The sequence below is a fragment of the Camelus bactrianus genome, chromosome 21, assembly GCF_048773025.1.
Source record: "Camelus bactrianus isolate YW-2024 breed Bactrian camel chromosome 21, ASM4877302v1, whole genome shotgun sequence".
NCBI classification, from domain to species: domain Eukaryota; kingdom Metazoa; phylum Chordata; class Mammalia; order Artiodactyla; family Camelidae; genus Camelus; species Camelus bactrianus.
Window position 1 is genome coordinate 20,894,246 of NC_133559.1, and position 20,532 is coordinate 20,914,777.

The 20,532-nt window shown below is 41.8% G+C and overlaps 1 protein-coding gene and 1 pseudogene across 1 annotated transcript in view; one reads left to right on the forward strand and one right to left on the reverse strand.

Moving 5' to 3' along the window:
- The first annotated feature begins 127 nt into the window (after positions 1–127).
- On the forward strand, positions 128–4,116 carry LOC123617403 (large ribosomal subunit protein uL24-like; annotated as a pseudogene).
- Positions 4,117–5,084: 968 nt separating this feature from the next.
- Positions 5,085–20,532, reverse strand: part of SLC9C2 (solute carrier family 9 member C2 (putative)) — a 69,065-nt gene continuing 53,617 nt past the window's right edge. The window contains exons 23-28 of the mRNA XM_074349815.1: positions 16,477–16,644; positions 15,326–15,457; positions 10,811–10,996; positions 9,209–9,290; positions 7,318–7,373; positions 5,085–5,688 (exon numbers count right to left, since the gene is read on the reverse strand). Coding sequence (XP_074205916.1) covers positions 5,653–5,688; positions 7,318–7,373; positions 9,209–9,290; positions 10,811–10,996; positions 15,326–15,457; positions 16,477–16,644 — 660 coding nt within the window. The 3' untranslated portion in view covers positions 5,085–5,652. The remainder of the gene's footprint in view (positions 5,689–7,317; positions 7,374–9,208; positions 9,291–10,810; positions 10,997–15,325; positions 15,458–16,476; positions 16,645–20,532) is intronic.

A 20,532-nucleotide genomic window follows, 5' to 3' on the forward strand; every position in this document is an offset into this window, starting at 1 on the left:
TTTGACATACTAGTTTAGACTCCTGTCCTGAGGGCAGGTGTCTCCTTCTTGCTAGGACTGACACTGATGCTTTTGTCCAAGGACAGATAAAATTCCATGTGATGAAAATGGAGGAGCAGCTGGTGAACATGTGATTTCACCACAGCTCTTGGCCAACTTTGCTCCTTCTTGTTACCTACCTGGGTCCTGTACAATTTGTGTCCCCTGTCATAAAGCGCTCCCCTAACCGAATGTTTTAATGGGATTGCTGGGTTTAAGAATTTTAGTCTTGAGGATAATGGGATATCTATCCTTTTAGAAAGAGTACTAAATAGTATTCTGAACCCACAGTCTCTCAGGTAAGTCCTAGGCTTAGAAAGAAGTGTCTCATACCTGGTATAGTCTCCGCAGGCAGCCCTCTATACTTTTATTGAGTAGAATAATGTAAAACATGATTCCTGGGGCCATGGGTTAGAGACGTAATTAAGCCTTTAGTTCCCTTGATTTCTCCACATGTGTGGAGTGACACTAAGAAGGTCGAGAAGGAAGGTGAAAATTCCAAGTTACGTTACATCCAGGGGGACGCGGGTCTGCAAGCGACTTAAGAAGGCTGGCATCCTGCTGTCGCCTCTTCTCCAAGTCACAGTATGTCTTGGCCTTGAAGAACTGAGACTTTCAGGTCCTCCTTAGCATACTTCTTCTGCCTGATCCCTGGGCCCTCCGTGTCTGGTCACCTCCCTAACTACTGGGTTCCCCACTGCTGTCCTCCCTTGGCCATTTCCCTTCTTCAGGCCTTGTCTCTCTTGGAGAGTCTGGCTTCAACTTTCTTCTATGGTGACAGTTCAAAGTCTAAATCTCCAACATTCATTATTCAAATTTGAGTCTTAACTTTACTGATCACTGGAACGTTGGCCATTGAATTTATAAGTTCAAAATCAAATTCATCCATTTTCCCCCCAATAAATCAATTGCCCATCTCATCACTCAAGCACCCAAACCTTGGTGTTCTGTTTGGCTATATCTACCTACATAAATGATGACAGCATAAAAATGCTGAAAAAGCTCAGAGAAAAGGGAGGTCAAGTACCCTCAAATTGAGTTCTGGCTTTATCACTAAGCAGCCATGAAGCCATGAGACTGAAAGTATTCTTTTCCAAATACAGAATGTTACATAATGAATATGCACTGTCAGGGTAGAAGTGATTGCAAGCACATTTTTATTACACTACTGGACGTGGAGAGGAGAGTTCCCCTATCCAGAATTGTTGCTCTCAATTTTCATAGGAAGAACAGATTTGATAAATCCCAAGATTGATTGACAGAAAGTGAATTGTATGACCTTGGTGGCTGTGAGAGAAGCATCAGAATTTGAGAGGCAGTCACCATGTGACTTATCAAAGAATCAGCAAATGCTCTGACTACAACAGTCATCTCAGATTAGCAAAGCAATAAACTCTAGGCTCCTGTGTGGTGTTACCAAAAGCCTGACTCACCTCCAACCTCTACTCTAGGGGTAGGAATCTGCATTAAGAAGCTCAGGAAGGGCTAAGGAGCCAGAATGGCTGTGTCTAACGGGCAGATACAAGATGTCAATTATGGGATGCAGTAAACTGGTGCAGTGATTTACTCCGTCTGACCCCACCCCTTTGGGTCAATGCAAATTGAAGAAGTACAACTGATTCGAGCTTGAAGAGTGCATTAACTACTCAACAGGTCAGTGTCACCTTCCTGTCAGTGACTGGTTCAGAAATGGGCATGTGATTCAACTCTTGGGGTTGGACACAAACAGAGGATCATTGGTGTTTCTACTACAAGAATTCTTTCTCATTCGAGAGCCCCAGGGAGCCTTCTTCCCTCTCACACTGAACAGGAGCAAGGCTACACAAAGCGCTGATTGCTGCAGGCAGCTGACTCACAGCCTGGGAGCAGGAATCCAGCCATAGAGAATGAGGCTGTAAAGGTCAACAGCCAAGTGGAGAGGAAAAAAAAATGTGATCCTTACTGAGTCTACCAATCTTGAACCCGTCCTACCTCTGGGCTTATATTACATAAAGTAATAAATTACCTTCGTGTTTAAGCCTTTTTGAATTGGGTTTCCCAGTACCTGAGGCCAAAAGCATCCTAACTGATATGCATGGAATAAAGTATTGTCCTCTAGTTGTTTCCAATATGTGGTAATGTGCGTCACAAACAAGACAGTTAGAGGAGATATCTGTTTTCTGCTACTTCATCCCCTACATTGTGGATCTCAAGCATCAATACACTGAATTAAAATGTTACGGAAACGACAGGCCAGCCAAGAAACAAGCACCACTCAGAGGGTTGGAGTACTCAGATGTGTTAACACCAGCGGGCTCAGAGGGGCTTCTGCTCCAAAGTTCTGAGCGCCTCCAAGACGTGCGCATGAGGTTTTATAGGGTACAGTACAAGCTTGGGGTATTCGGCCAATAGGCATGGGACAGCTTTAGCAGCATCATTATCACAAAAGTGGAAGCAGGGAGGCAGCAAACCAACATTCCAAAGCCAGAAATATCTCTTTGAAAATCCAGCTGGCTAGCAAAAAACATGAACAGCAAACCAACACTAATTAACCTAGATTTACAAGTTAGTCCAGCAGAACTCAGATCAGTATTCCGATACTTAAGATTTGTGAGTTATCTTGTTAGCCGAGCCCAGCCTCTCCTTCACATTCCTAGACTTGTGAGTTATCTTGTTAGACCAGCCCAGCTTTTCCTTCATAAAAGGAGGAGCATGTTGCAATGCAGAGCCCAGGAGCCTACCCCGGGAGACTGATTCTCTCAGTGGCCAGGTCCTTTGTAGCAACACAGGTGACATGCAGCACACCGCAGAGACTGCAGCTCACCCAATATCCATTTCCCCTTATTCTTTACTAAGAATACCCAGGTTGTATTAAGGGTGGCCAGGTGAGGTGCCGCTTAAAATTTACCTTAAGATGATAGACATGTGACAGTGCTGGCCTGGGGTGGGATCCCTTCCAGACTAAAAGGCAAAGCTTTATAAAGAGAAAACGGCTTGCCTTTGTGAGTGAAAAATAACTCATCTCATATCGCAGCCATCAAGCCATCACATTGCAGCCGCCCGGAGGGTGAGCCCTGAGGGAATTCAGGATGGAAACAGGAAGCCCTCAGCCACAGCACCACCCCCACCCCCAACAGCGTCCCCTGGGGAGACTCAGTGTGGGAAGCACAGGATACAGGCCCTGAATAGCTAAAGTGCATATCAAAGGAATGATTTCAGTGAGCTCAGGCTCTTGAGTCTTCCCATAAATAGAAAATCATTAAATTCCTTAACTTGAGATATCTGGTTTTCTTTAATCAACAGTAATCTTTTGATGTTCTGACTATCCAGTCTTTGTTGCAAAAAATCCTATATATCCTGGCTCCTCACTTACCTCCTTAGAGAAGTCCCTAAGAGCTGTCTGAGAGGCTGCCTCCCAGGATTGAAGTCCTCAGAAAGTCCACCAAGTAAAACGTAATTCTCAACTTTTAGGCTGTGTCTTTTTTTTTTTTCTCCACTCAACATCTTACTGAAAAGTAAATGAGCTCTTCCCTTTTGCTGAAACACTGGCATCGAAAATGAAGTTCAATCCATTTGTGAATTGTGACCGAAAGCAAGAACCATAAAAGGCATTTCAATGTACCTTCCGACATTCACAGGAACCTTATGTCTTCTCCTCTTTCCAAAGAGCTGAGCCAGAAGTACAATTTTCCAACCACACTCATCTGAAAGGATGATGATGTTCAGGTTGTACGAGGGCACTGCAAGAGGGCAGCAGGTTGGCAAAGTGGTCCAGGTTTACAGGAAGAAAGATGTGACCCACACTGAACAAGTGCAGCGAGAGAAGGTGAACAGCACGACTGTCTACGTGGGTGTTCACCCCAGGAATGTGGTTATCACCAGACTACAACCGGACAGAGACCGCGAAAAGATCCTCAAACGTGAAGCCAAATCTCCCCAGGCAGGAAAGGAAACAGGCAAATATAAGGAAGAAACAATTGAGAAGATGCATAAAGTAATCGTGTATACAACTTTCATCAAAAACTGTGAAAATTAAATAGATAAGATAGATAGATAGGTAGATAGAGAAAGAAAGAAAGGAAGAAAGGAAGAAAGAAAGAAAGAAATAAAGAAGGAAAGAAAGAAAGAAAGAAAGAAAGAAAGAAAGAAAGAAAGAAAGAAAGAAAAAGAAAGAAAGAGAAAGAAAGAAAGAGAAAGAAAGAAAGAAAAGAGAGAAAAGAAAGAAAAGAGAGAAAGAAAGAAAACAGAGAAAGAAAGAAAAGAGAGAAAAGAAAGAAAAGAGAGAAAGATAGAAAGAATGCCTGGCGTTACAGATATCATTTTGCCAGTATGAGGATAAAAATCACAGGCCAAGGATGAAGGAGAAGGAGGCTGAAAGGAGCCTGGGTCTACGATACCTCCCTCAAGTCACTGGACTGTCCTATGGTTCCACCACGTGCAGCCACACCAGACATTTGTTGACACACAGGTGCTCCGCTGGCCATGCTGAAAAATACTGCCCTGTTCTAGGTATCCTGAAGGTTCTTAATAGGCTTAACTTTTTCTCTTGTGTTTCCTTCTATTCTTACTCCTATTATGGTTTTCCCTGGAGTAGACGGTCTGGTATTGTTGAGCCAACTGACGTCCTTCAAAGTCCAACGACCCCCATTCCTGGGCTCTCAGATGTCTGACATTCTCTACCGGCAAACTAATAGCCCCAGGTAGTGCCTAATCTCACAATCTCACAGGCTGGCTTGTCGCAGCCCACCTTATCAGAGCCATAGACCCCACTGCCCTTCACCCTAAACCTCTTGCCTCACCTACAACCAATCAGAGACTTGTGCACAAGCCGATCAGGCACCTTGTGACCTGACCTTATAAAACCGGCCCTCTCGTCTGTGTGGCCGGCTCTTGTCTATGGGAGCATAGCCTAATAACCTCCTTTCTATCCCCATACTTGGGTAAATTCTCTTACCGAACCAGCGCGTCACCATGTCATGGATGGCCCTGCTGTGCCCACAACAGGTATTCTTTTAAAATCTTGTGGAAAGGAAAAGGAATAATGGGTTCTAAACAATAGACAATCAGACCATAAAATTCAATTTTATTTGACGTTTTAAAATAAAATGAAAAGTGTTATCAAACTGTACTGTGCAATGGAAGATTGCCAGATTTCCTCCTAAACTTTGCTTTCAGTAACTAAGATTATGGAACACAGTTCCATTTTTCAGTGTTTACTAAATTGGGGATGGGCGAAATAACTTTACTCTGGAAAACGTTAGGGAGACATTAATTGTAGCAACATCACAAATCGAAACTATAGATCCTATGCTTTAGACAGTAATACATTAATTGTACAATGCTTTTGATAATTTGTGATCTATTACAACTTGCTCTCAGCTGGGGGCAGGATTTCATTCACTAGGCCATAAGTTTTAGGATGTCTTATCCTGAAGAATTTTGAACATTTCAAGAATAATGCAACTACTTAAAATTAGAGCTTTTGCAGCAGTCCATCAATTGCTTGTAAAATAAATGCAGCAGTCATTTGTTTTAGCAACTTGAAAGTAAACTCCTTGCCAGATAATCTTTCAGCACTTGAGTCAGGGCGTTATCTCGGTCTTTAACCTGACTCCACGTATCACATTCGTGCCATTAATATCCTTTTCTAAAATGGGATCCAGTTTCCAACTACAAAAAAAGGTCAAAAGTAAAATATTAGACTATGAGCATTTCAGAAAAAAACTTCAGTGCAATCAGAAAACTTACTGAAAAGTTTCCATTCCATGATCTGGAAACACTCCCTTTAAAAGATCCCACATATTACGGACTTTGAGTAAGTATGTGTGCATCTCTAGACCATCAAATGTCATCTTGTAAAGAGATACATTCAGTTAGAGTAGTCTTATCAAAGGTGCACTTAACAGAAATGTTAGGGGAGTTGCATTCCAGCTAACTCTGTGACTGCTTTCAAGGTAACTGGAAATTTTTTTCTTTCCCTAAATTGGAATGAGAATTTTTTAAAATACTGGGACCTGGAAAAGACAGTAGCAAATGAGAAACCCAACTATTAGACCCCCAATTAGGTTTCCCATTTGTGAAATAGGGTCCCTTTAAGAAAGAGGAGAGGATGACCCTAGGAAAACTGCCTAAAAAGGAACTAATAACCAGTAAGTTTGGTTGATGCAACCGTCCTTCCCCCAACGAGCACAGGGCAAACCACCTTGATTGTCATAAATGACCGAGGCAAGACCAGAATTGCTATCAGAAGAGTCTCAGGGTGGCTATCTGGTTGGGCCAAGGGGCTTCTCGTGAGGCTGCACTTACACAGCACATCATTTCTCCTTAGAAGGCATGTTTATTTGGGGTGAGGGAGCATGCCGAAGGCCCCAGAAGACCATTTTTGGCACCATCACTGCTACCTGGCCCACTTCTGCATTTGCCTAGTGCCCTATTCCTCTGTCAGAACTGCCCTCCTCTCTCCACTCAGCAGTGGGCTCTGGCCCAAATGAACTCTGTTAGTGGTCCTGTCAGAGATCCTTTGAGTAGTAAGCTTTGCCGACTACCCTCCTCCCCAACAGACCTGCCTCTAATCTGTCCTGGCCCAACGTGACCAGCCCCTCTCCCTGCCCAACTCCAGGCATGGCTTCCAGCACTTCTCACACTTTTCTAAATTAGCCCTGATTGCTGAGGAAAGTAGGAAAGATGTCAGGGCAAAACCTAAGTGAGTCACCATAATAAAATGTTTTAAAGTCTCTTGGTTTATCTTTTTAGTTCATGCAATTCTCCATAATATGTTTGTTTCATTATGAAACATTTTAAATAACCTAACAGTAAAATGAGTCAACTTCTCCCTTTAAAAGACTGTCAAGTAGAACTGGGACCCTAGGAAAATGCCAGCGATCAGCCTGTGCATCACACACCCCAACCAGAGCACCCGCACATCCCCGGGAACACACACTCCAAAGAGAGAAGCTTCCACACTTAAGTGCTTGTGTCTAACCGTTGCAGGACAAATGTCCCTCCCTCCCCTAATCCCAGAGATCCCTAGTTTGGAACAAAATATCAGGGGAAGGGGGTTAGGAGAGGTGGAATTGGGGGGGGGGGCAAAATAACATTTTTCAAAAATATTCCATAATTTTAATTGTTAAGTCATTAAGGTCATCAGCTTTAATCCCAATTTTTACATATTAATGAGCTGCCACCAAGAGTCTCTTTTCTTACCGCCTACATTGTTGCTACTTGACTTCACAATTTATTTTTGCTATGTAGTTTAATACTCACAATAAGAAAGATCTAATCAAAGTGGCAAGTTATTACCTCATCTTTTCTCTTCCAGTGATAGTCTCTCCTGGTCATTTGAAGACCGGTGTCAACTGAGCCGATCCAAAGAAGTGCATTAAACAGAAAACAACTAAATTAGGAATTCAAGAGTGTAGGTAGCAGGAGGATATTATGAAATCCCAATTTACTTCCTCCCTGCAAGTCTCCCTTTTCCCTTCTCCCTTTCCAAATGGGACCTTTACTTTTTTACCCCAAGGAAGTTTGTTACTAGGTTCCCAAAAGTCCAATACAAGGTCTGGCAAACCCGACTGAGAACAGGCAGGTCACACAGACAAAGTGGGCCATACAACACAACAGGGAGCGGCGTGGACTGCGGCAAACTGTAGAGCATCTGCTTCCCCTACGGAAGCCAGCGATGCTCAGCTCTACCTGCTGGTTGCCACACACAGATATGAGGACCGAGTATTGGCAGATGTTCTGATTTTCTCAAGAAAAGCTCAAAATCTGAAATTTTTTTTTAAATATGAAATTTCTGGATGTTTATACTTGATAATTTTCAAAGAAAATGTGTATGTGGGCCAAATCCAGTGTACCAGCTGGATCAAGTGCACAGGCCTACCATTTTTGACTCTTGTCCCAAACTCACTGGGGAATGCAGAGTGATCTATGTCCCTGACTCTAAAGCCATCTCTGATTCAGTGGCCCTCAGGGCGCCCCAAGGGGGCTGACACTAGACCCTGAGCTCCCAGCCTTCCCATAACTCCTGTGCCCCAAGAGGGCTGTGGAAGCCACAGAGTGGCAGACCTAAAAACACTGTGAAGTTTGGAGTCACGGTCATCTCAGTGTTAGCCAGCTTGGACGGGAGACCCAGGAGCAGAGAGAGCTCCCCAAATCATGGTGCCGCATGTGATCCCAGAACAGGACATGGAAAGTGAGCTGTAAGAATGTCTGAGGTTGAACTTGCTTCTAGGGGAGAAGTGGAATTACTCACTGGATGCCTGTCTCTCCTCCCCATGAGAGTGGAGACCAGGTTTGGCTCACTCACCAACTAGTGCCCAGCACATTGTGGGGTTGCAATTTATATGGATTATGCAAATGAGAAATAATGAGGTATAAACTATTGCTAAAAGGTCACTTTATGCACAGTTTGAAATCATGTAAAACCTCTCCCCCACAAATTAGCAATTCATTAAGGATGTGTAAGCTAGCAGGTCACACGAATTGTAAACACTGGGATGGAGCAAATCAAGGATGATTCTGTTTTCAAGCTGGGGCAGCTGGGAAAATGGTGACACTGGGCTTGATAAGACAGGGATGCTGAGGCTGAATGAAAGACCTTGAAAGTACTTTCCCTAGGGCGAGGACTTCCTATCTGGTCTTCTTTATATAATGCTTAGCACCATAGCACAAGCAGATGGTTGCTAATACACATTTAGTGACAATAATTACGTAGTGACTATTAACATGCACCTCAAAGCAAGTCATTTGAGTTGTGGCCGTGACCGTGGTTTGGAATATGAATGAGCAACTGTCAAGTTCTATATTCCCTTTGGCTGCTGACAGAAAACCGGCTCCCACACCTGAGGCTGCTGTGTGAGCCTGTCCCCTCCCCATTCCGGCTCCTCCCACAACAGCACCACAAGGCTCCAGCCAACAGGATCGGAGTACAAGGTAGAAGCTGCTATCCCCCAACAAGGGTGTGGAGGGAAAGACATGAGAGAGGAAGAGCCACCTGCATCTCAGTGTCTGGAAGTCTCTGATATGCGACCTCCCAGAGGCAATGTGGCAGCCAGGGTGGGCCCAAGAAGGGAGATGGATGATAAACCCACACGATGCCCTCAAATCGTTTTCTTAGAATGAAGTGAATCTTACATGTACCAGAATTCCTTCTCAATGGTTTTCCTACCACTAAAGGGCTACCCCTTACCCATGACCTTGGAGTTACTATTTTTGACAGGCTTGGATGCTAGGATAACAAGCAGCTTGCTTAAATCTGAAGTTCCCTGCACCTAAAGGAGAAAAGTCAAAATTAGCCAAAAGAGCATGCTTTGATCTCTAAGCTGGATGCTTCCTCACCTTCCCAAAAGAATATAAGAAATAAACCAAAACCTAGGACTGGGTATCCAACCTAAGCTCTACCTTTTTCATTTCAAATCCTCTTCAACGTGGTTTCAAGAAGTCTTGAACCAGCAAATTATCTTTTGCATATTTATAGACATCAGAAAGGAAATCTGTACACCTTGCTTGTAACCAGTGTGGAAAATGGAATCCCCAGCATCCACTGAGTTACTTTTACTCTAACAGTGACATTCAAGGGCTCGGGGCCCAGCCTTCCCAGAGGGGAAAATATTAAAAGCTCTTGAGCTTTTGCCCCATGTGCCACAATGCAAGTGGCATACGTAAGTAACAATTATAATGACCATTTCTAGATATTCTCTCGATATGATCACATACTATCCCATTTAATCCCCACAATAACCTTGTGAGATGGCTGAGACTACTACCCTCATCTAACAGGAAACTGAGGGTCAGAAGGCAGCTATCTCCGCTCACACACCGCGTGGGCACAGGGGTGAGGTTTTAAATCCAAGCATGCCTGACCCCAAACCCTGGTGTCTTAACAAACTAAACTGTGGGGTTGCTCCCACTGTCCCCCACCCCTTGTTTCAAAGCTAAAGTGATTTTCATTTTCTGTTAAAACACACACACACACAGTTAAGAAACCTTCATCCTCTGAATTGTTCAGAGGATGACAAAATAAGAATGTTATGAAAGGGGCAAATGCACTTTTTAGGAGGGTTACCGACTTTTCTGGGACATAAATTTTCATTAAATTAATGACCTTTCCCAGCCTGAACAAGCAGAAAGGGTCGCTCACAAAGGGGAGAAACGTGTTACCAGATTAAAGAGATGCCAGCTCTTCCCACAACCTCTTGGCCCTCCCCGTTCCTGGGCTCTTCCCTGTGGTCCTATGGCAGGTTGCTTGGCCCATTAGGAACCTTGCTTCTACTCTTCCCATCTCCTGTTAAGTCCTAGGTGTTCACACTTCCCCCTTCCTGACAGAGGCGTGAAGTGATGAGGCCCCGGGCCCTCTATCAAGCTGTGCCCACAGGCACTAATGTGGCAACAAAGTGACATGGCCCCAATTCATCTCCCTTCTTATCAACCAGTGCGGATACTTCCAGAGGTATACTAGCATGCGGGGTTGTTGCCTTGGCATGAACTAGGGAAAACGCACTCCATTCTTCCCCGGGGGAGGCACAGCCCCATGCCAGGGCGAACGGCTTGGCAAACAGAGAGCAAGTAGATTCCTGGTCCATTTGTCCCTCAGTCACACTCTTGTGCAGGGCACACCCTGCACAACAGCACACAGAAGCCCTGGGTACATTCTGATTGTTTTGTTAAGGGCAGGTAAGAACGGTAGGGTCTTTCTAGGTTAAATTTCTTTTTAAGGTGGTCAGTTGAGTTCTAAAGTCACTTCTGGGGCACCATGAAAAGCAAATGACTCTCTAGAAATGATCCTCCTTACCTGTTCACAGGTTTTAGGTAAAATGCAAGGTGCAAGGTATGGTGCCTCTGTCTTAGTATCAATAACACTGCCGTACACAATAATAACAAATTTCATGGTCACATTATCAATGGTCATTTCGTTATAGCTCGATAAAGTCTCCACATACACATGATTGAGCGCCACACACTTTTGAAACTTTAGGTCCTAAAATAAAATTACATTACTTTCCTATAAATCAGATACTATGATACATGATACCAAGAAGAAAGCAAATTCCACGTGAAAAGATGCTCAATATCATTCACCATCAGAGAAATGCAAACCAGCTCACACTCATTAGAATGGCTACTATTAAAACAATAGAAAATAACAAGTGCTGGCAAGGATGTGGAGAGAAGGGAACCCTCGCGCACTGTTGGTGGGAATATAAATTGGTGCAGCCACTGTGGAAAACAGTATGGAGGTTTCTCAAAAAATTAAAAATAGAACTACCATATGATCCAGCCACCCCACTTCTGAGCATTTATCTAAAGAAAACAAAAACACTGATTCAAAAAGATACATGCTCCCCTATGCTCACTGCAGCGTCATTTACGGTAGCCAAGATATGGAAACAACCTAAGTGTCCACTGATAGATAAATGGATAAAGGAGATGTGATATATATATAGAGAGAGATATATATATACAATGCAATACTACTAAGCCATAAAAAAGAATGAAATCTTGCCATTTGTGACAACGTGGATGAATCAAGAGAGTAGAGTATCAGGCTAAGTGGAATAAGGCAGACAGAAAGACTAATGCCATATGATCTCATTTATATGTGCAATAATCTAAAAAACAAAACAAATGAACAAATAAAAACAGAAACAGACTTACAGAAACAGCAAACCAGTGGTTGCCAGAGAGGAGAGGGGTGGGAGGTTGGGTGAAACAGGTGAAGAGGATAAGACTTACAAACCTCTAGTCACATAATAAAGTCACGGGAAGGTAATATACAGCATAAGGAATGTGGCCAATAATATTGAAATAACTTTGGGGCAGAAGGTTATCAGACTTATCATGGTGATCATTTTATTAGATATGCAAATGTCAAATCATTATGTTGTAGATCTGAAACTAACATAATGTTGTACATCAACTATATTTCAATTTAAAAGAGAATAAGTGAAATAAAAGGAGGATTAAATGTTAAAAAAAGAAGAGAAGAAAGCAAGTTCATTGATTTAGCTGAGTTCTTTGAGGGTGCCAAAAGGCAAATGGACCCTGGGACCAACAGACAGAGTTTATTTGGAGTTCAGAATGGGTTCTGAAAAGATTCTGAATTCAGAATGTTTATATTGCTACTGTCTAGTGGCCCTGAATGTGGTTGCCCAGTCCTGACTTACGGGCTTGCCTGAGCTCAATGAGCCACACAGCAGGGCAGTCTGCTATGCCTCCTGGATTTCTATTCACACAAGAACCAGAGTCCTAAAGATGCATAGGTTTTGCCTAGCAGTAAGCAAACGTCCCAGTTGACAAGGGAACAAACAAAAAACAAACAAACAAAAACAAAAAAACAAAGAAAGAAACAAACAAAACAAGCAAGGCACTGAGTCTTAAGCTTACTTCGAGGTTCAGAATCATAGATTTTAGACCTGGAAGACAGCTCTCATAGACTGAATTGTGTCCCTCCAAAATTCTCATATTGAAGCCCTAACCCTCAGTACCTCAGACTGTGACCTTATTTGGAAACAGGGTCATTGCAGATGTAACTGTTTAAAATAAGATGAGGTCAAACTGGAGTAGGATGGGCACCTAATCCAATATGACAGTTTGTCCTTATGAAAAGGGGAAATTTGGACACAGACATGCATCCAGGGAGAACACCATGTGAAGGTGAAGACTTCCATCTACAAGCCAAGGAGGGAGGCCTGGACCACATTCTCCTCCATGGCCCTCAGCAGGAACCAACCCTGCCAGCTCCTTGATCTCAGATTTCTAGCGCTGACAACAGTGAGACAATAATTTCTGTTGTGTAAGCCACTCAGTTGGTAGTAGTTTGTTACAGAAGCCCCAGCAAACTAATACAGGAGCTTAGAGGTCAGCCCAGCAGTGGGAATCTCCTGGACAGTGTCCTGACGGGGGCCATCAGCTCACTCTGAACATCTCCGGGCACAGGAAGTGCACAGCTACATGACCCAGGCCTCAGATCTTGGTCCCTGACAGGCAAATCAAACACTTAATTGTTCAGGGCATCGGCATAACTGGGGCATCAAAACCGTAAGAAAATTAATTAGCAAACTTCTCTAGAACTTTACAACCAAAAAAGCCTTTTTAAAAGCTATTGTGGTTTTCAAACGCATGTAAATTTTGAGTTTTATGGTCTAGAGGAGAGGATACAGTATAATCTTGGTGCCTGGATGTTCTAAAAAGTCTTAGTTGGTTAATTCTTTAACGGAAAAAAACTAGACAGAAATAAACTAATGTGTTAAATAGAGATTCTCTGGGGAGTAAAATTGGGGTAGAAAGTTATTATTTTCTTAGGTTTCGTAACATATTTTAAAATTTATATTATGAATATGTGTTGCTTGTGAATTTAGGAAAACAAAAAGCACATTCACCTTACTATTGAGTCAACTCTGACTCCACAGAGTTTCAACCAATTGGTCCTCATCCTCTTCTCTGGAGTTTCACACTAGACTCTAAACTTGTCCTAATTCTCATGAAGAGGCAAAGCAAAAGGAAGAAAAGAATCTAAATCTTACCCTTCTGCTAAAATTTTTCTGAAAATTACTGCCACGCAGTGAAAGAAACACGACTGCCTTAGCATGACATGCTAATGTTTTAAGACAAAGTTTAAGAGTAGTTTTGGGTTCACAGCAAATTTGAGAGGAGAGTACAGAGATTTCTCATATACCCTCTGTCCTTATACATGCAGGGCCTCACCCATTATCAACATTCTCCACCAGAGTGGCACATTTATTACAATCAATGACCTACAGTGACACATCATTAACACCCAAAGTCCACAGTTTAGAGTTTACTCTTGCTGTTACATATCCTATGGGTGTAGACAAATGTATCATGACAGGTATCCGTCATACATGTACCAAAGAGTATTTTCATTGCCCTAAAAATCCTCTGAGCTCTACCTGTTCACCCTTCCTCACCCCAGCTTCTAGCAACCACTGATCTTTTCATTGTCTTCACGGTTTTGCCTTCTCCAGAATGTCCTATCATTGGCATCTTTCACTTTAGCAATATGCATTTAAGTTTCTTCCAAGTCTTTTCATGGCTTGATAGCTCTCTCTCTCTCTCTCTTTTTTTTTTTAGCACTGAATAGTATTCCATTATCTGAATGTACCACAGTTTATGTATCCATTCATCCACTGAAGGACATCTTGGTTGGTTGCTTCCAAGTTTTGGCAATTATGATTAAAGCTTCTATAAACATCTGTGTGTAGTTTCATGCATTGACATAAGTTTTCAGCTCCTTTGGGTAAATATCAAAGAGAATGATTGCTGGTTCACATGGCAAGAATATGTTAGTTTTGTAAGAAAACAGCAAATTGTCTTCCAAAGTAGCTGTACCATTTTGCATTCTCACCAGCAGTGAATAAAAGTTCCTATTGCTCCACACCCTCGCCAGCATGTGGTGGTGACAGCGTTACAAATGTTGGCTAATTAATAGGTGTGTAGTGATATCATATTGTTGTTTTAATTTGCATTTCCCTGATGACATATGATGTGGAGCATCTTTCCACATGTTTAGTAATAGCTCCTTTGGTGAAGTGTCTGTTATGATTTTTGGCCCATTTTTTAAAATCAGGTTGTTTTCCTGTTGTTGAGTTTTAAAAGTTCTTTGTTTGTTTTGGATAATAGTTCTTTATCTGATGTCTCTTTTGCAAATACTTTCTCCCAGTCTGTGGCTTGTCTTCTCATGCTCTCAAGACATGCTAATTGTTTAACTCAATATTTATATTCAGTCTCACAATTCAACAAATACTGTTGAACTTCAGGTCTGTCTCTTCCCTGGTTCCAAACTCATGAAAGGGGTTCAAATAATTATTAAATGGGATGTAACGATGGGCTTGTAAACTGTGCCAGTTCAAAAACAGACTTGAACCACTACTTTTTTGAGATAAAGTTCATAGATGAGGTTCAGTAAACTTAATAAAAATTTGAAAAGGCAGGAAATTTATGTTAACGTAGGTAGCAGAGTAGACTATAATAAACACCAGACTGAATGCTCATTCACTCGTTCTAATTAGTACTATGCTTGATTCTTGGGGATCTACCTATTCAAGATTTGCTGAATCTACTTTATTATTTTTAAGGGATGACTGCAGGTAGCCTGGGAAAATTAGCTGTCACAAAGGGACTGATGACCTACAGGAAGTCAGGATAAGAGAGTGGTAAAAATCCTGGAATCCTACTTAAAAAAAATCAAACATGACCTTCCTTTCTGTTTTTGTCTCCAAAATATAAAATGCATTTTGTAAAAATACAGTAAATAAAATTTCATTCATATTTTAACCATGCAACTCACCTCGTCAGCGAGAGCTGATTCAAAATACTGACAGGCAATACTGAGAGCAAGCTTTAGCCATATTTTATATTCCAGGGATGGCCAGAAGACATCAAAGCCTTCGTATAAATCCTCCAGGGAGATAAAGCAGGCCTGAAATGACAAGGTTTCAAGCAGTAAGCTTGATTTGAAACTAAATTACAGGATTGTCTAAAAAAGATGCCTGTAGATTTCATCTCTACCTAACCTCCTAGAAAAACTATCAACTTGAGTATGGTAATTACAACACTCTGCCATTTAAGTATAAGAGGATAAAATGTACAGCCCAATTAAAGCTACAGACTTAATAATAGGCCAGGAAAATTTATACCAATCAATAGCCATGATAAAGGATATGGCTCATGAGCCCAAGATTAAGGAACTAAGCCACATAAACTTAGCTATTTTTATTGCCACAGTAGGTAAAGTGGGCTCATTCACAGCATTTGTTTTCAGAGCAAAGTGATAATCTGAATAAGGAAGACGATTCTTTCAGAAGTCAACCTATCTGAACTTCAATGAAATTAATTCAGCTTTGCGAATACATTTACGCCTCTATCCTCTTCCAAAAACGAAATGGTATGAAACTCACAAAGCAACATTCGCTTCCGTTTGTCACACTCTGGACCCTGCTCTAGTGCATTTAACAGTTCCCAAAGCTTGAGAATTCCTTGTAAGTGGGAACTTGGGCTCATTTCCATTTGAATTCCCCCAGAGCTGGCCACTTATTTGTTAAATAAACGTCTTACTTAGCAAGTGAAAAGCAGAAGAGAGTTGGAAGACAAACATTCTTTAAAAACACTGCTCTCATTTTGGGGCCATTTATTGAGCACCTAAAAGTGGCAGGCACTTTGCATATGCATTTTCCTTATCTTCATAAAATCAAAAGTTAGCTATTTTCTCATTTAATTAAAAAAAATGACAAAGAGTCAAAGAGTTAAAATATTTCCCTCCAGATCCCACAGCAAGGATGCTCCACCCTTCTCTCACCTAGTCTGCACTGTTTCACAACAGCTGGTTGGGTGAGTAACTAGGACATTAGAACCCAGAGGAAGAAAACGTGCTGGCATCCCTTACTGACTTGAGGAAGAATTAACTAACAACCCACAATACAGACAGAACCAGTTTCTTGCCTGTAAAATAGTTTCACAGATGGCAGTGTATTCAATTTCACGCTTAAGCAGACAGCTCAGCTCTCCAATGATGTTCCCACTAGTACAGTACTCTGTGAACCTGATCACGGACTCTCTCCCAGCCCTTAGGCTCCTGTCTATTCCAAAGGTAGGAGGTGAACTCTGCAACTGCAAAGGGAAAAAAATATGCATAGGGAAGTACAAAATTAAAAGCCCTTGACCAAACCCTAGGAGCTCCCGCTATTTCTCGCAGTTATTACAACGGAAGTGTGAAGGAAAAGCTGGGCTGGTCTAACAAGTTAACTCACAAGTCTAAGAATGTGAAGGAGAGGCTGGGCTCGGCTAACAAGATAACTCACAAATCTAAGTATCGGAATACTGATCTGAGTTCTGCTGGACTAACTTGTAAATCTAAGTTAATTAGTGTTGGTTTGCTGTTCATGTTTTTGCTAGCCAGCTGGATTTTCAAAGATATATTTCTGGCTTTGGAATGTTGGTTTGCTGCCTTCCTGCCTCCACTTTTGTGATAATGATGCTGCTAAAGCTGTCCCATGCCTATTGGCCGAATACCCCAAGCTTGTACTTTACCCTATAAAACCTCATGCGCACGTCTTGGAGGTGCTCAGAGCTTCGGAGCAGAAGCCCCTCTGAGCCCGCCGGCATAACACATCTGAGTACTCCAACCCTCTGAGTGGTGCTTGTTTCTTGGCTGGCCTGTCGTTTCCGTAACAGAAGGAAAAGATTCTTTAAGAATCCTTTCAGGTGTGAAGGAGGAATTAGGCTTCACAAAGATCACGGTTTCTTTCACATTTCAACTCTCTAAGGCAAAGGTTGTTTCTAATCTTTAGCTTTATAGATGACCCCTATTTACCATCCTTACATAAAAATTCTAACAAAAGTAGTCACTGCCGTCTTCCACGAAGGCAAGCACCCACTCTGAGTCTATTAGATATTCTTAGCATAATGCGCTAGTGTCTCGGGTGGAAAAAAAAAAACCAACTTTCAATTCCTTGGATGCATAAATCAGATACCATGAATTAATATGCCTCCAAAACAAGCCATGATTTCAGCAGAAGCCTTGCCTCCCTTAAGATGCTCAAGGGTAATTATCATGAGACATTAAAGGTTTTTAGGATGAACACAGGACATTGGGTTACTTCAGGAAAAGAACTGGTAAGTGTGAATGGGGGTAAAAGAAAGGTATCAAATTTCAGGAGGAAGATGCAGCTATCAAACAGAGGATTACAGAAATTTCTAGAAGGTTTAGCTGCAAATGCAAGAGAAAGGCTATTGTTCAAGACACAGGAAACGTGGAAATGGTCACAGAAGGAGTTGCTGTATAAACTGCACCCTCTCCTAACAGTCACCATTCAGACTTTTAGAGGCATTCATGTTTCCAAAGGACTTTGACCTTTTTTTTTAATTTAATTTTGAATGCAGTTCAAAGGTCTTCTGAGTAATGAAGAATGTTGGCTTTTTACAAACCCAGGAAAGAGGATAACATCTGTGGTAAGCAGAATTCTAAAGAAGTCCTTCCAAGACCCCTTTCTCTTTGTTATTCAATCAAACCATTAATCTAAGAACTGCTGTGAAGGGATTATAAAGAGATGATTCTGGATAATCCTTTGGGGCTCAATATAATCACATAAGCCCTCAAAAGCAGAGCAGGAAGTAGTCGTCAAAGAGACGCAGCACCATGGAGAGGACTGGATGTGCCTTCGCTCTGAGATGCACCTGCACATGGACCCAGGAGGAGCTCTGGGAGATGGAAGTGGGTGCCAGCTGACTGCCTGCAAAAAGCAGGGAGGTCTGGCCTATCTCTGTAAGGACCTGGATTCTACCGCCAACCTCAGTGCGCCTGAAAACAGATTTTGCCCCCAGAGTTTCCAGAAGGGAACACTGCCTACAGACCCTTTGATTTGGGCCGTATGAGACTCAAGGAGAGAAAGCAGCTAAGCCTATGGGACTTTTGAAACACAGGACTGTGAGATAATAAATTTAAGGGGCTAGGTTTGTAATGATTTGTTATAGCATTTGTAGAACACGAATATAACATCTTCAGCCAAAATATCACTGGACTTGTATTTTAAGAAGCCTTAGCTAGTTCGGTCATTGCAGGAAAATTTCCCCAAAGAAACATATATGCCGCAGCTTTTATGTGTGTGATTTTGAAGGAGGATTAATAAAATGGCTGCACTTAGGCTAACAGATTGCTTGTTCTTATGCTCGCCCTTGAAACTGTCAACCGACCTGACTGACTGGTTGCTACTCACAGCTCCAGGCCCACTGTTAAAACTAAAGCTATTGATCTTACTGCTTCTACTTTATTCCAGTAATCAAAAGCTATAATCATGCTTGGTCTCTGAGCTGATCTTCAGGGAGAAAAGTCACAGAAATGTAACCTTAGAAAGCAGGCTAAATACCAAGAAGACCACACCTTGAGATAAAGAGATCGAAAGAGTGACAACTGCTGGCCTCTACAGAATTGGTTGCCTGAAGGCATCCTGACACCATTCTAAGTCGGCTGATGAGAAAATGATTCTGTTGCTTGCTATCAATGCTTTATTGTTTGAGCTATGGCTGTATAACCACCCTACACCGTCTCCAAGATGGGTTTACAGTTCTGAAGGCACTAGCCTGCTATGAGTCCCCTTTGTCCGGCAAAGTAATAAAGCTGTCTCTTTTCTTCTAAGCTCCGAAATCCGGTCTCTGAGTTATTTGGCTCATCAGGGACGGGGGCCGATCTTTCGGCAACAATTTGACATGTTTAATAAATACTGATAGCAGGGTAGCAGTATATTTTTGTTATGATTTGTTATGATTCTAATGGGAACATAGCACAATGGCTAAGCACATGGGTTCTAATGGAAGCAGCCTAAAATACTGGCTAAGGACATATCCATGTCTGGAATATGATGCTATATGTTCAAAGTCATCTGCAACTTCTTACTGTGTGCCCTTGGTGGGGAGTTGAGGGTGGGGGGAGGCGCAAATGAATTGATTTCTCTGTGTACCAGTTTTCTCACAGGGTTGATATAAGGATTAAATGTCATAACATATTGCCATCCTTACCATCCTTTTAAAAGTCACAACTAGCCTCTTCATCTCTCCATCATCACTAACACCCTACATATATTTAACTTATGTATTTTGTTCATTGTCCCATCTCCCCCTATGCCTCTGCTAGAAATTAAACTCTAAGCAGACAGGGATTTTTGTTTGTTCTGTCAATTCTGTGCCTTAGACTGAACAATGACTGCTGCATGATAGTAATGAAGTAAATATTTGTTGAATGAATGAATGAATAAAAAGTGCTAGACACTTAAGTGCTATACATGTGTTACTTAGTATTATATTTATTATAAGTTTATTTCCATGATTAATTTTGGTAATTTTGGAAACACCCATTCCAAAAATAGAAAACCAAATACATTAATTGCACTATAATAAGGCTTTGTCACTTATCACCATCATCTAGGATCTGGGGATTATTTGGGTCATAGCTGGGGCTCACCCATGGATTCAGCTACTCTTATTCAGTTTCTGAAGGATTCTTGTCCCTATCACACTGCTGACACCAAAGGCCTCCTATTGGTTAAAAATCCTATGATCTTCATCCTATTTGATCTCTTGGGGGGATCTGACACTGTGGTCTATTTCCTCATTCTTGACTCTCACTTCCTTTAGGTGAGTAACCCAACCACTCCAAGTATTGGGTTCCTTACCTGAACATCATGGAAAAGACTGTTCCTCCTGGCATTGTTGTGAGGAGTAAGTAATAATTATGAAAGCATTTTGTAAAGTAGGAAGAACCTTTCAGATAGTGTAGATTATCATTACCTCTCAGCTGTGGTGTTCACTCTGAGCAGAAACGGTTTCATTTGGAAAAGAAATTATGTTAAAAATTTGAAATGTCTAGGTTCCTAAATTTCTCCTTATGTTACAATTACATATTTCAGAATACATTTTCAGTAAAGAATAGTCCCTGTACCAGAAACTAACACAGCATTGAAAATCAGCGACACTTCAACTGCAATAAATAAATAGATAAAGAAA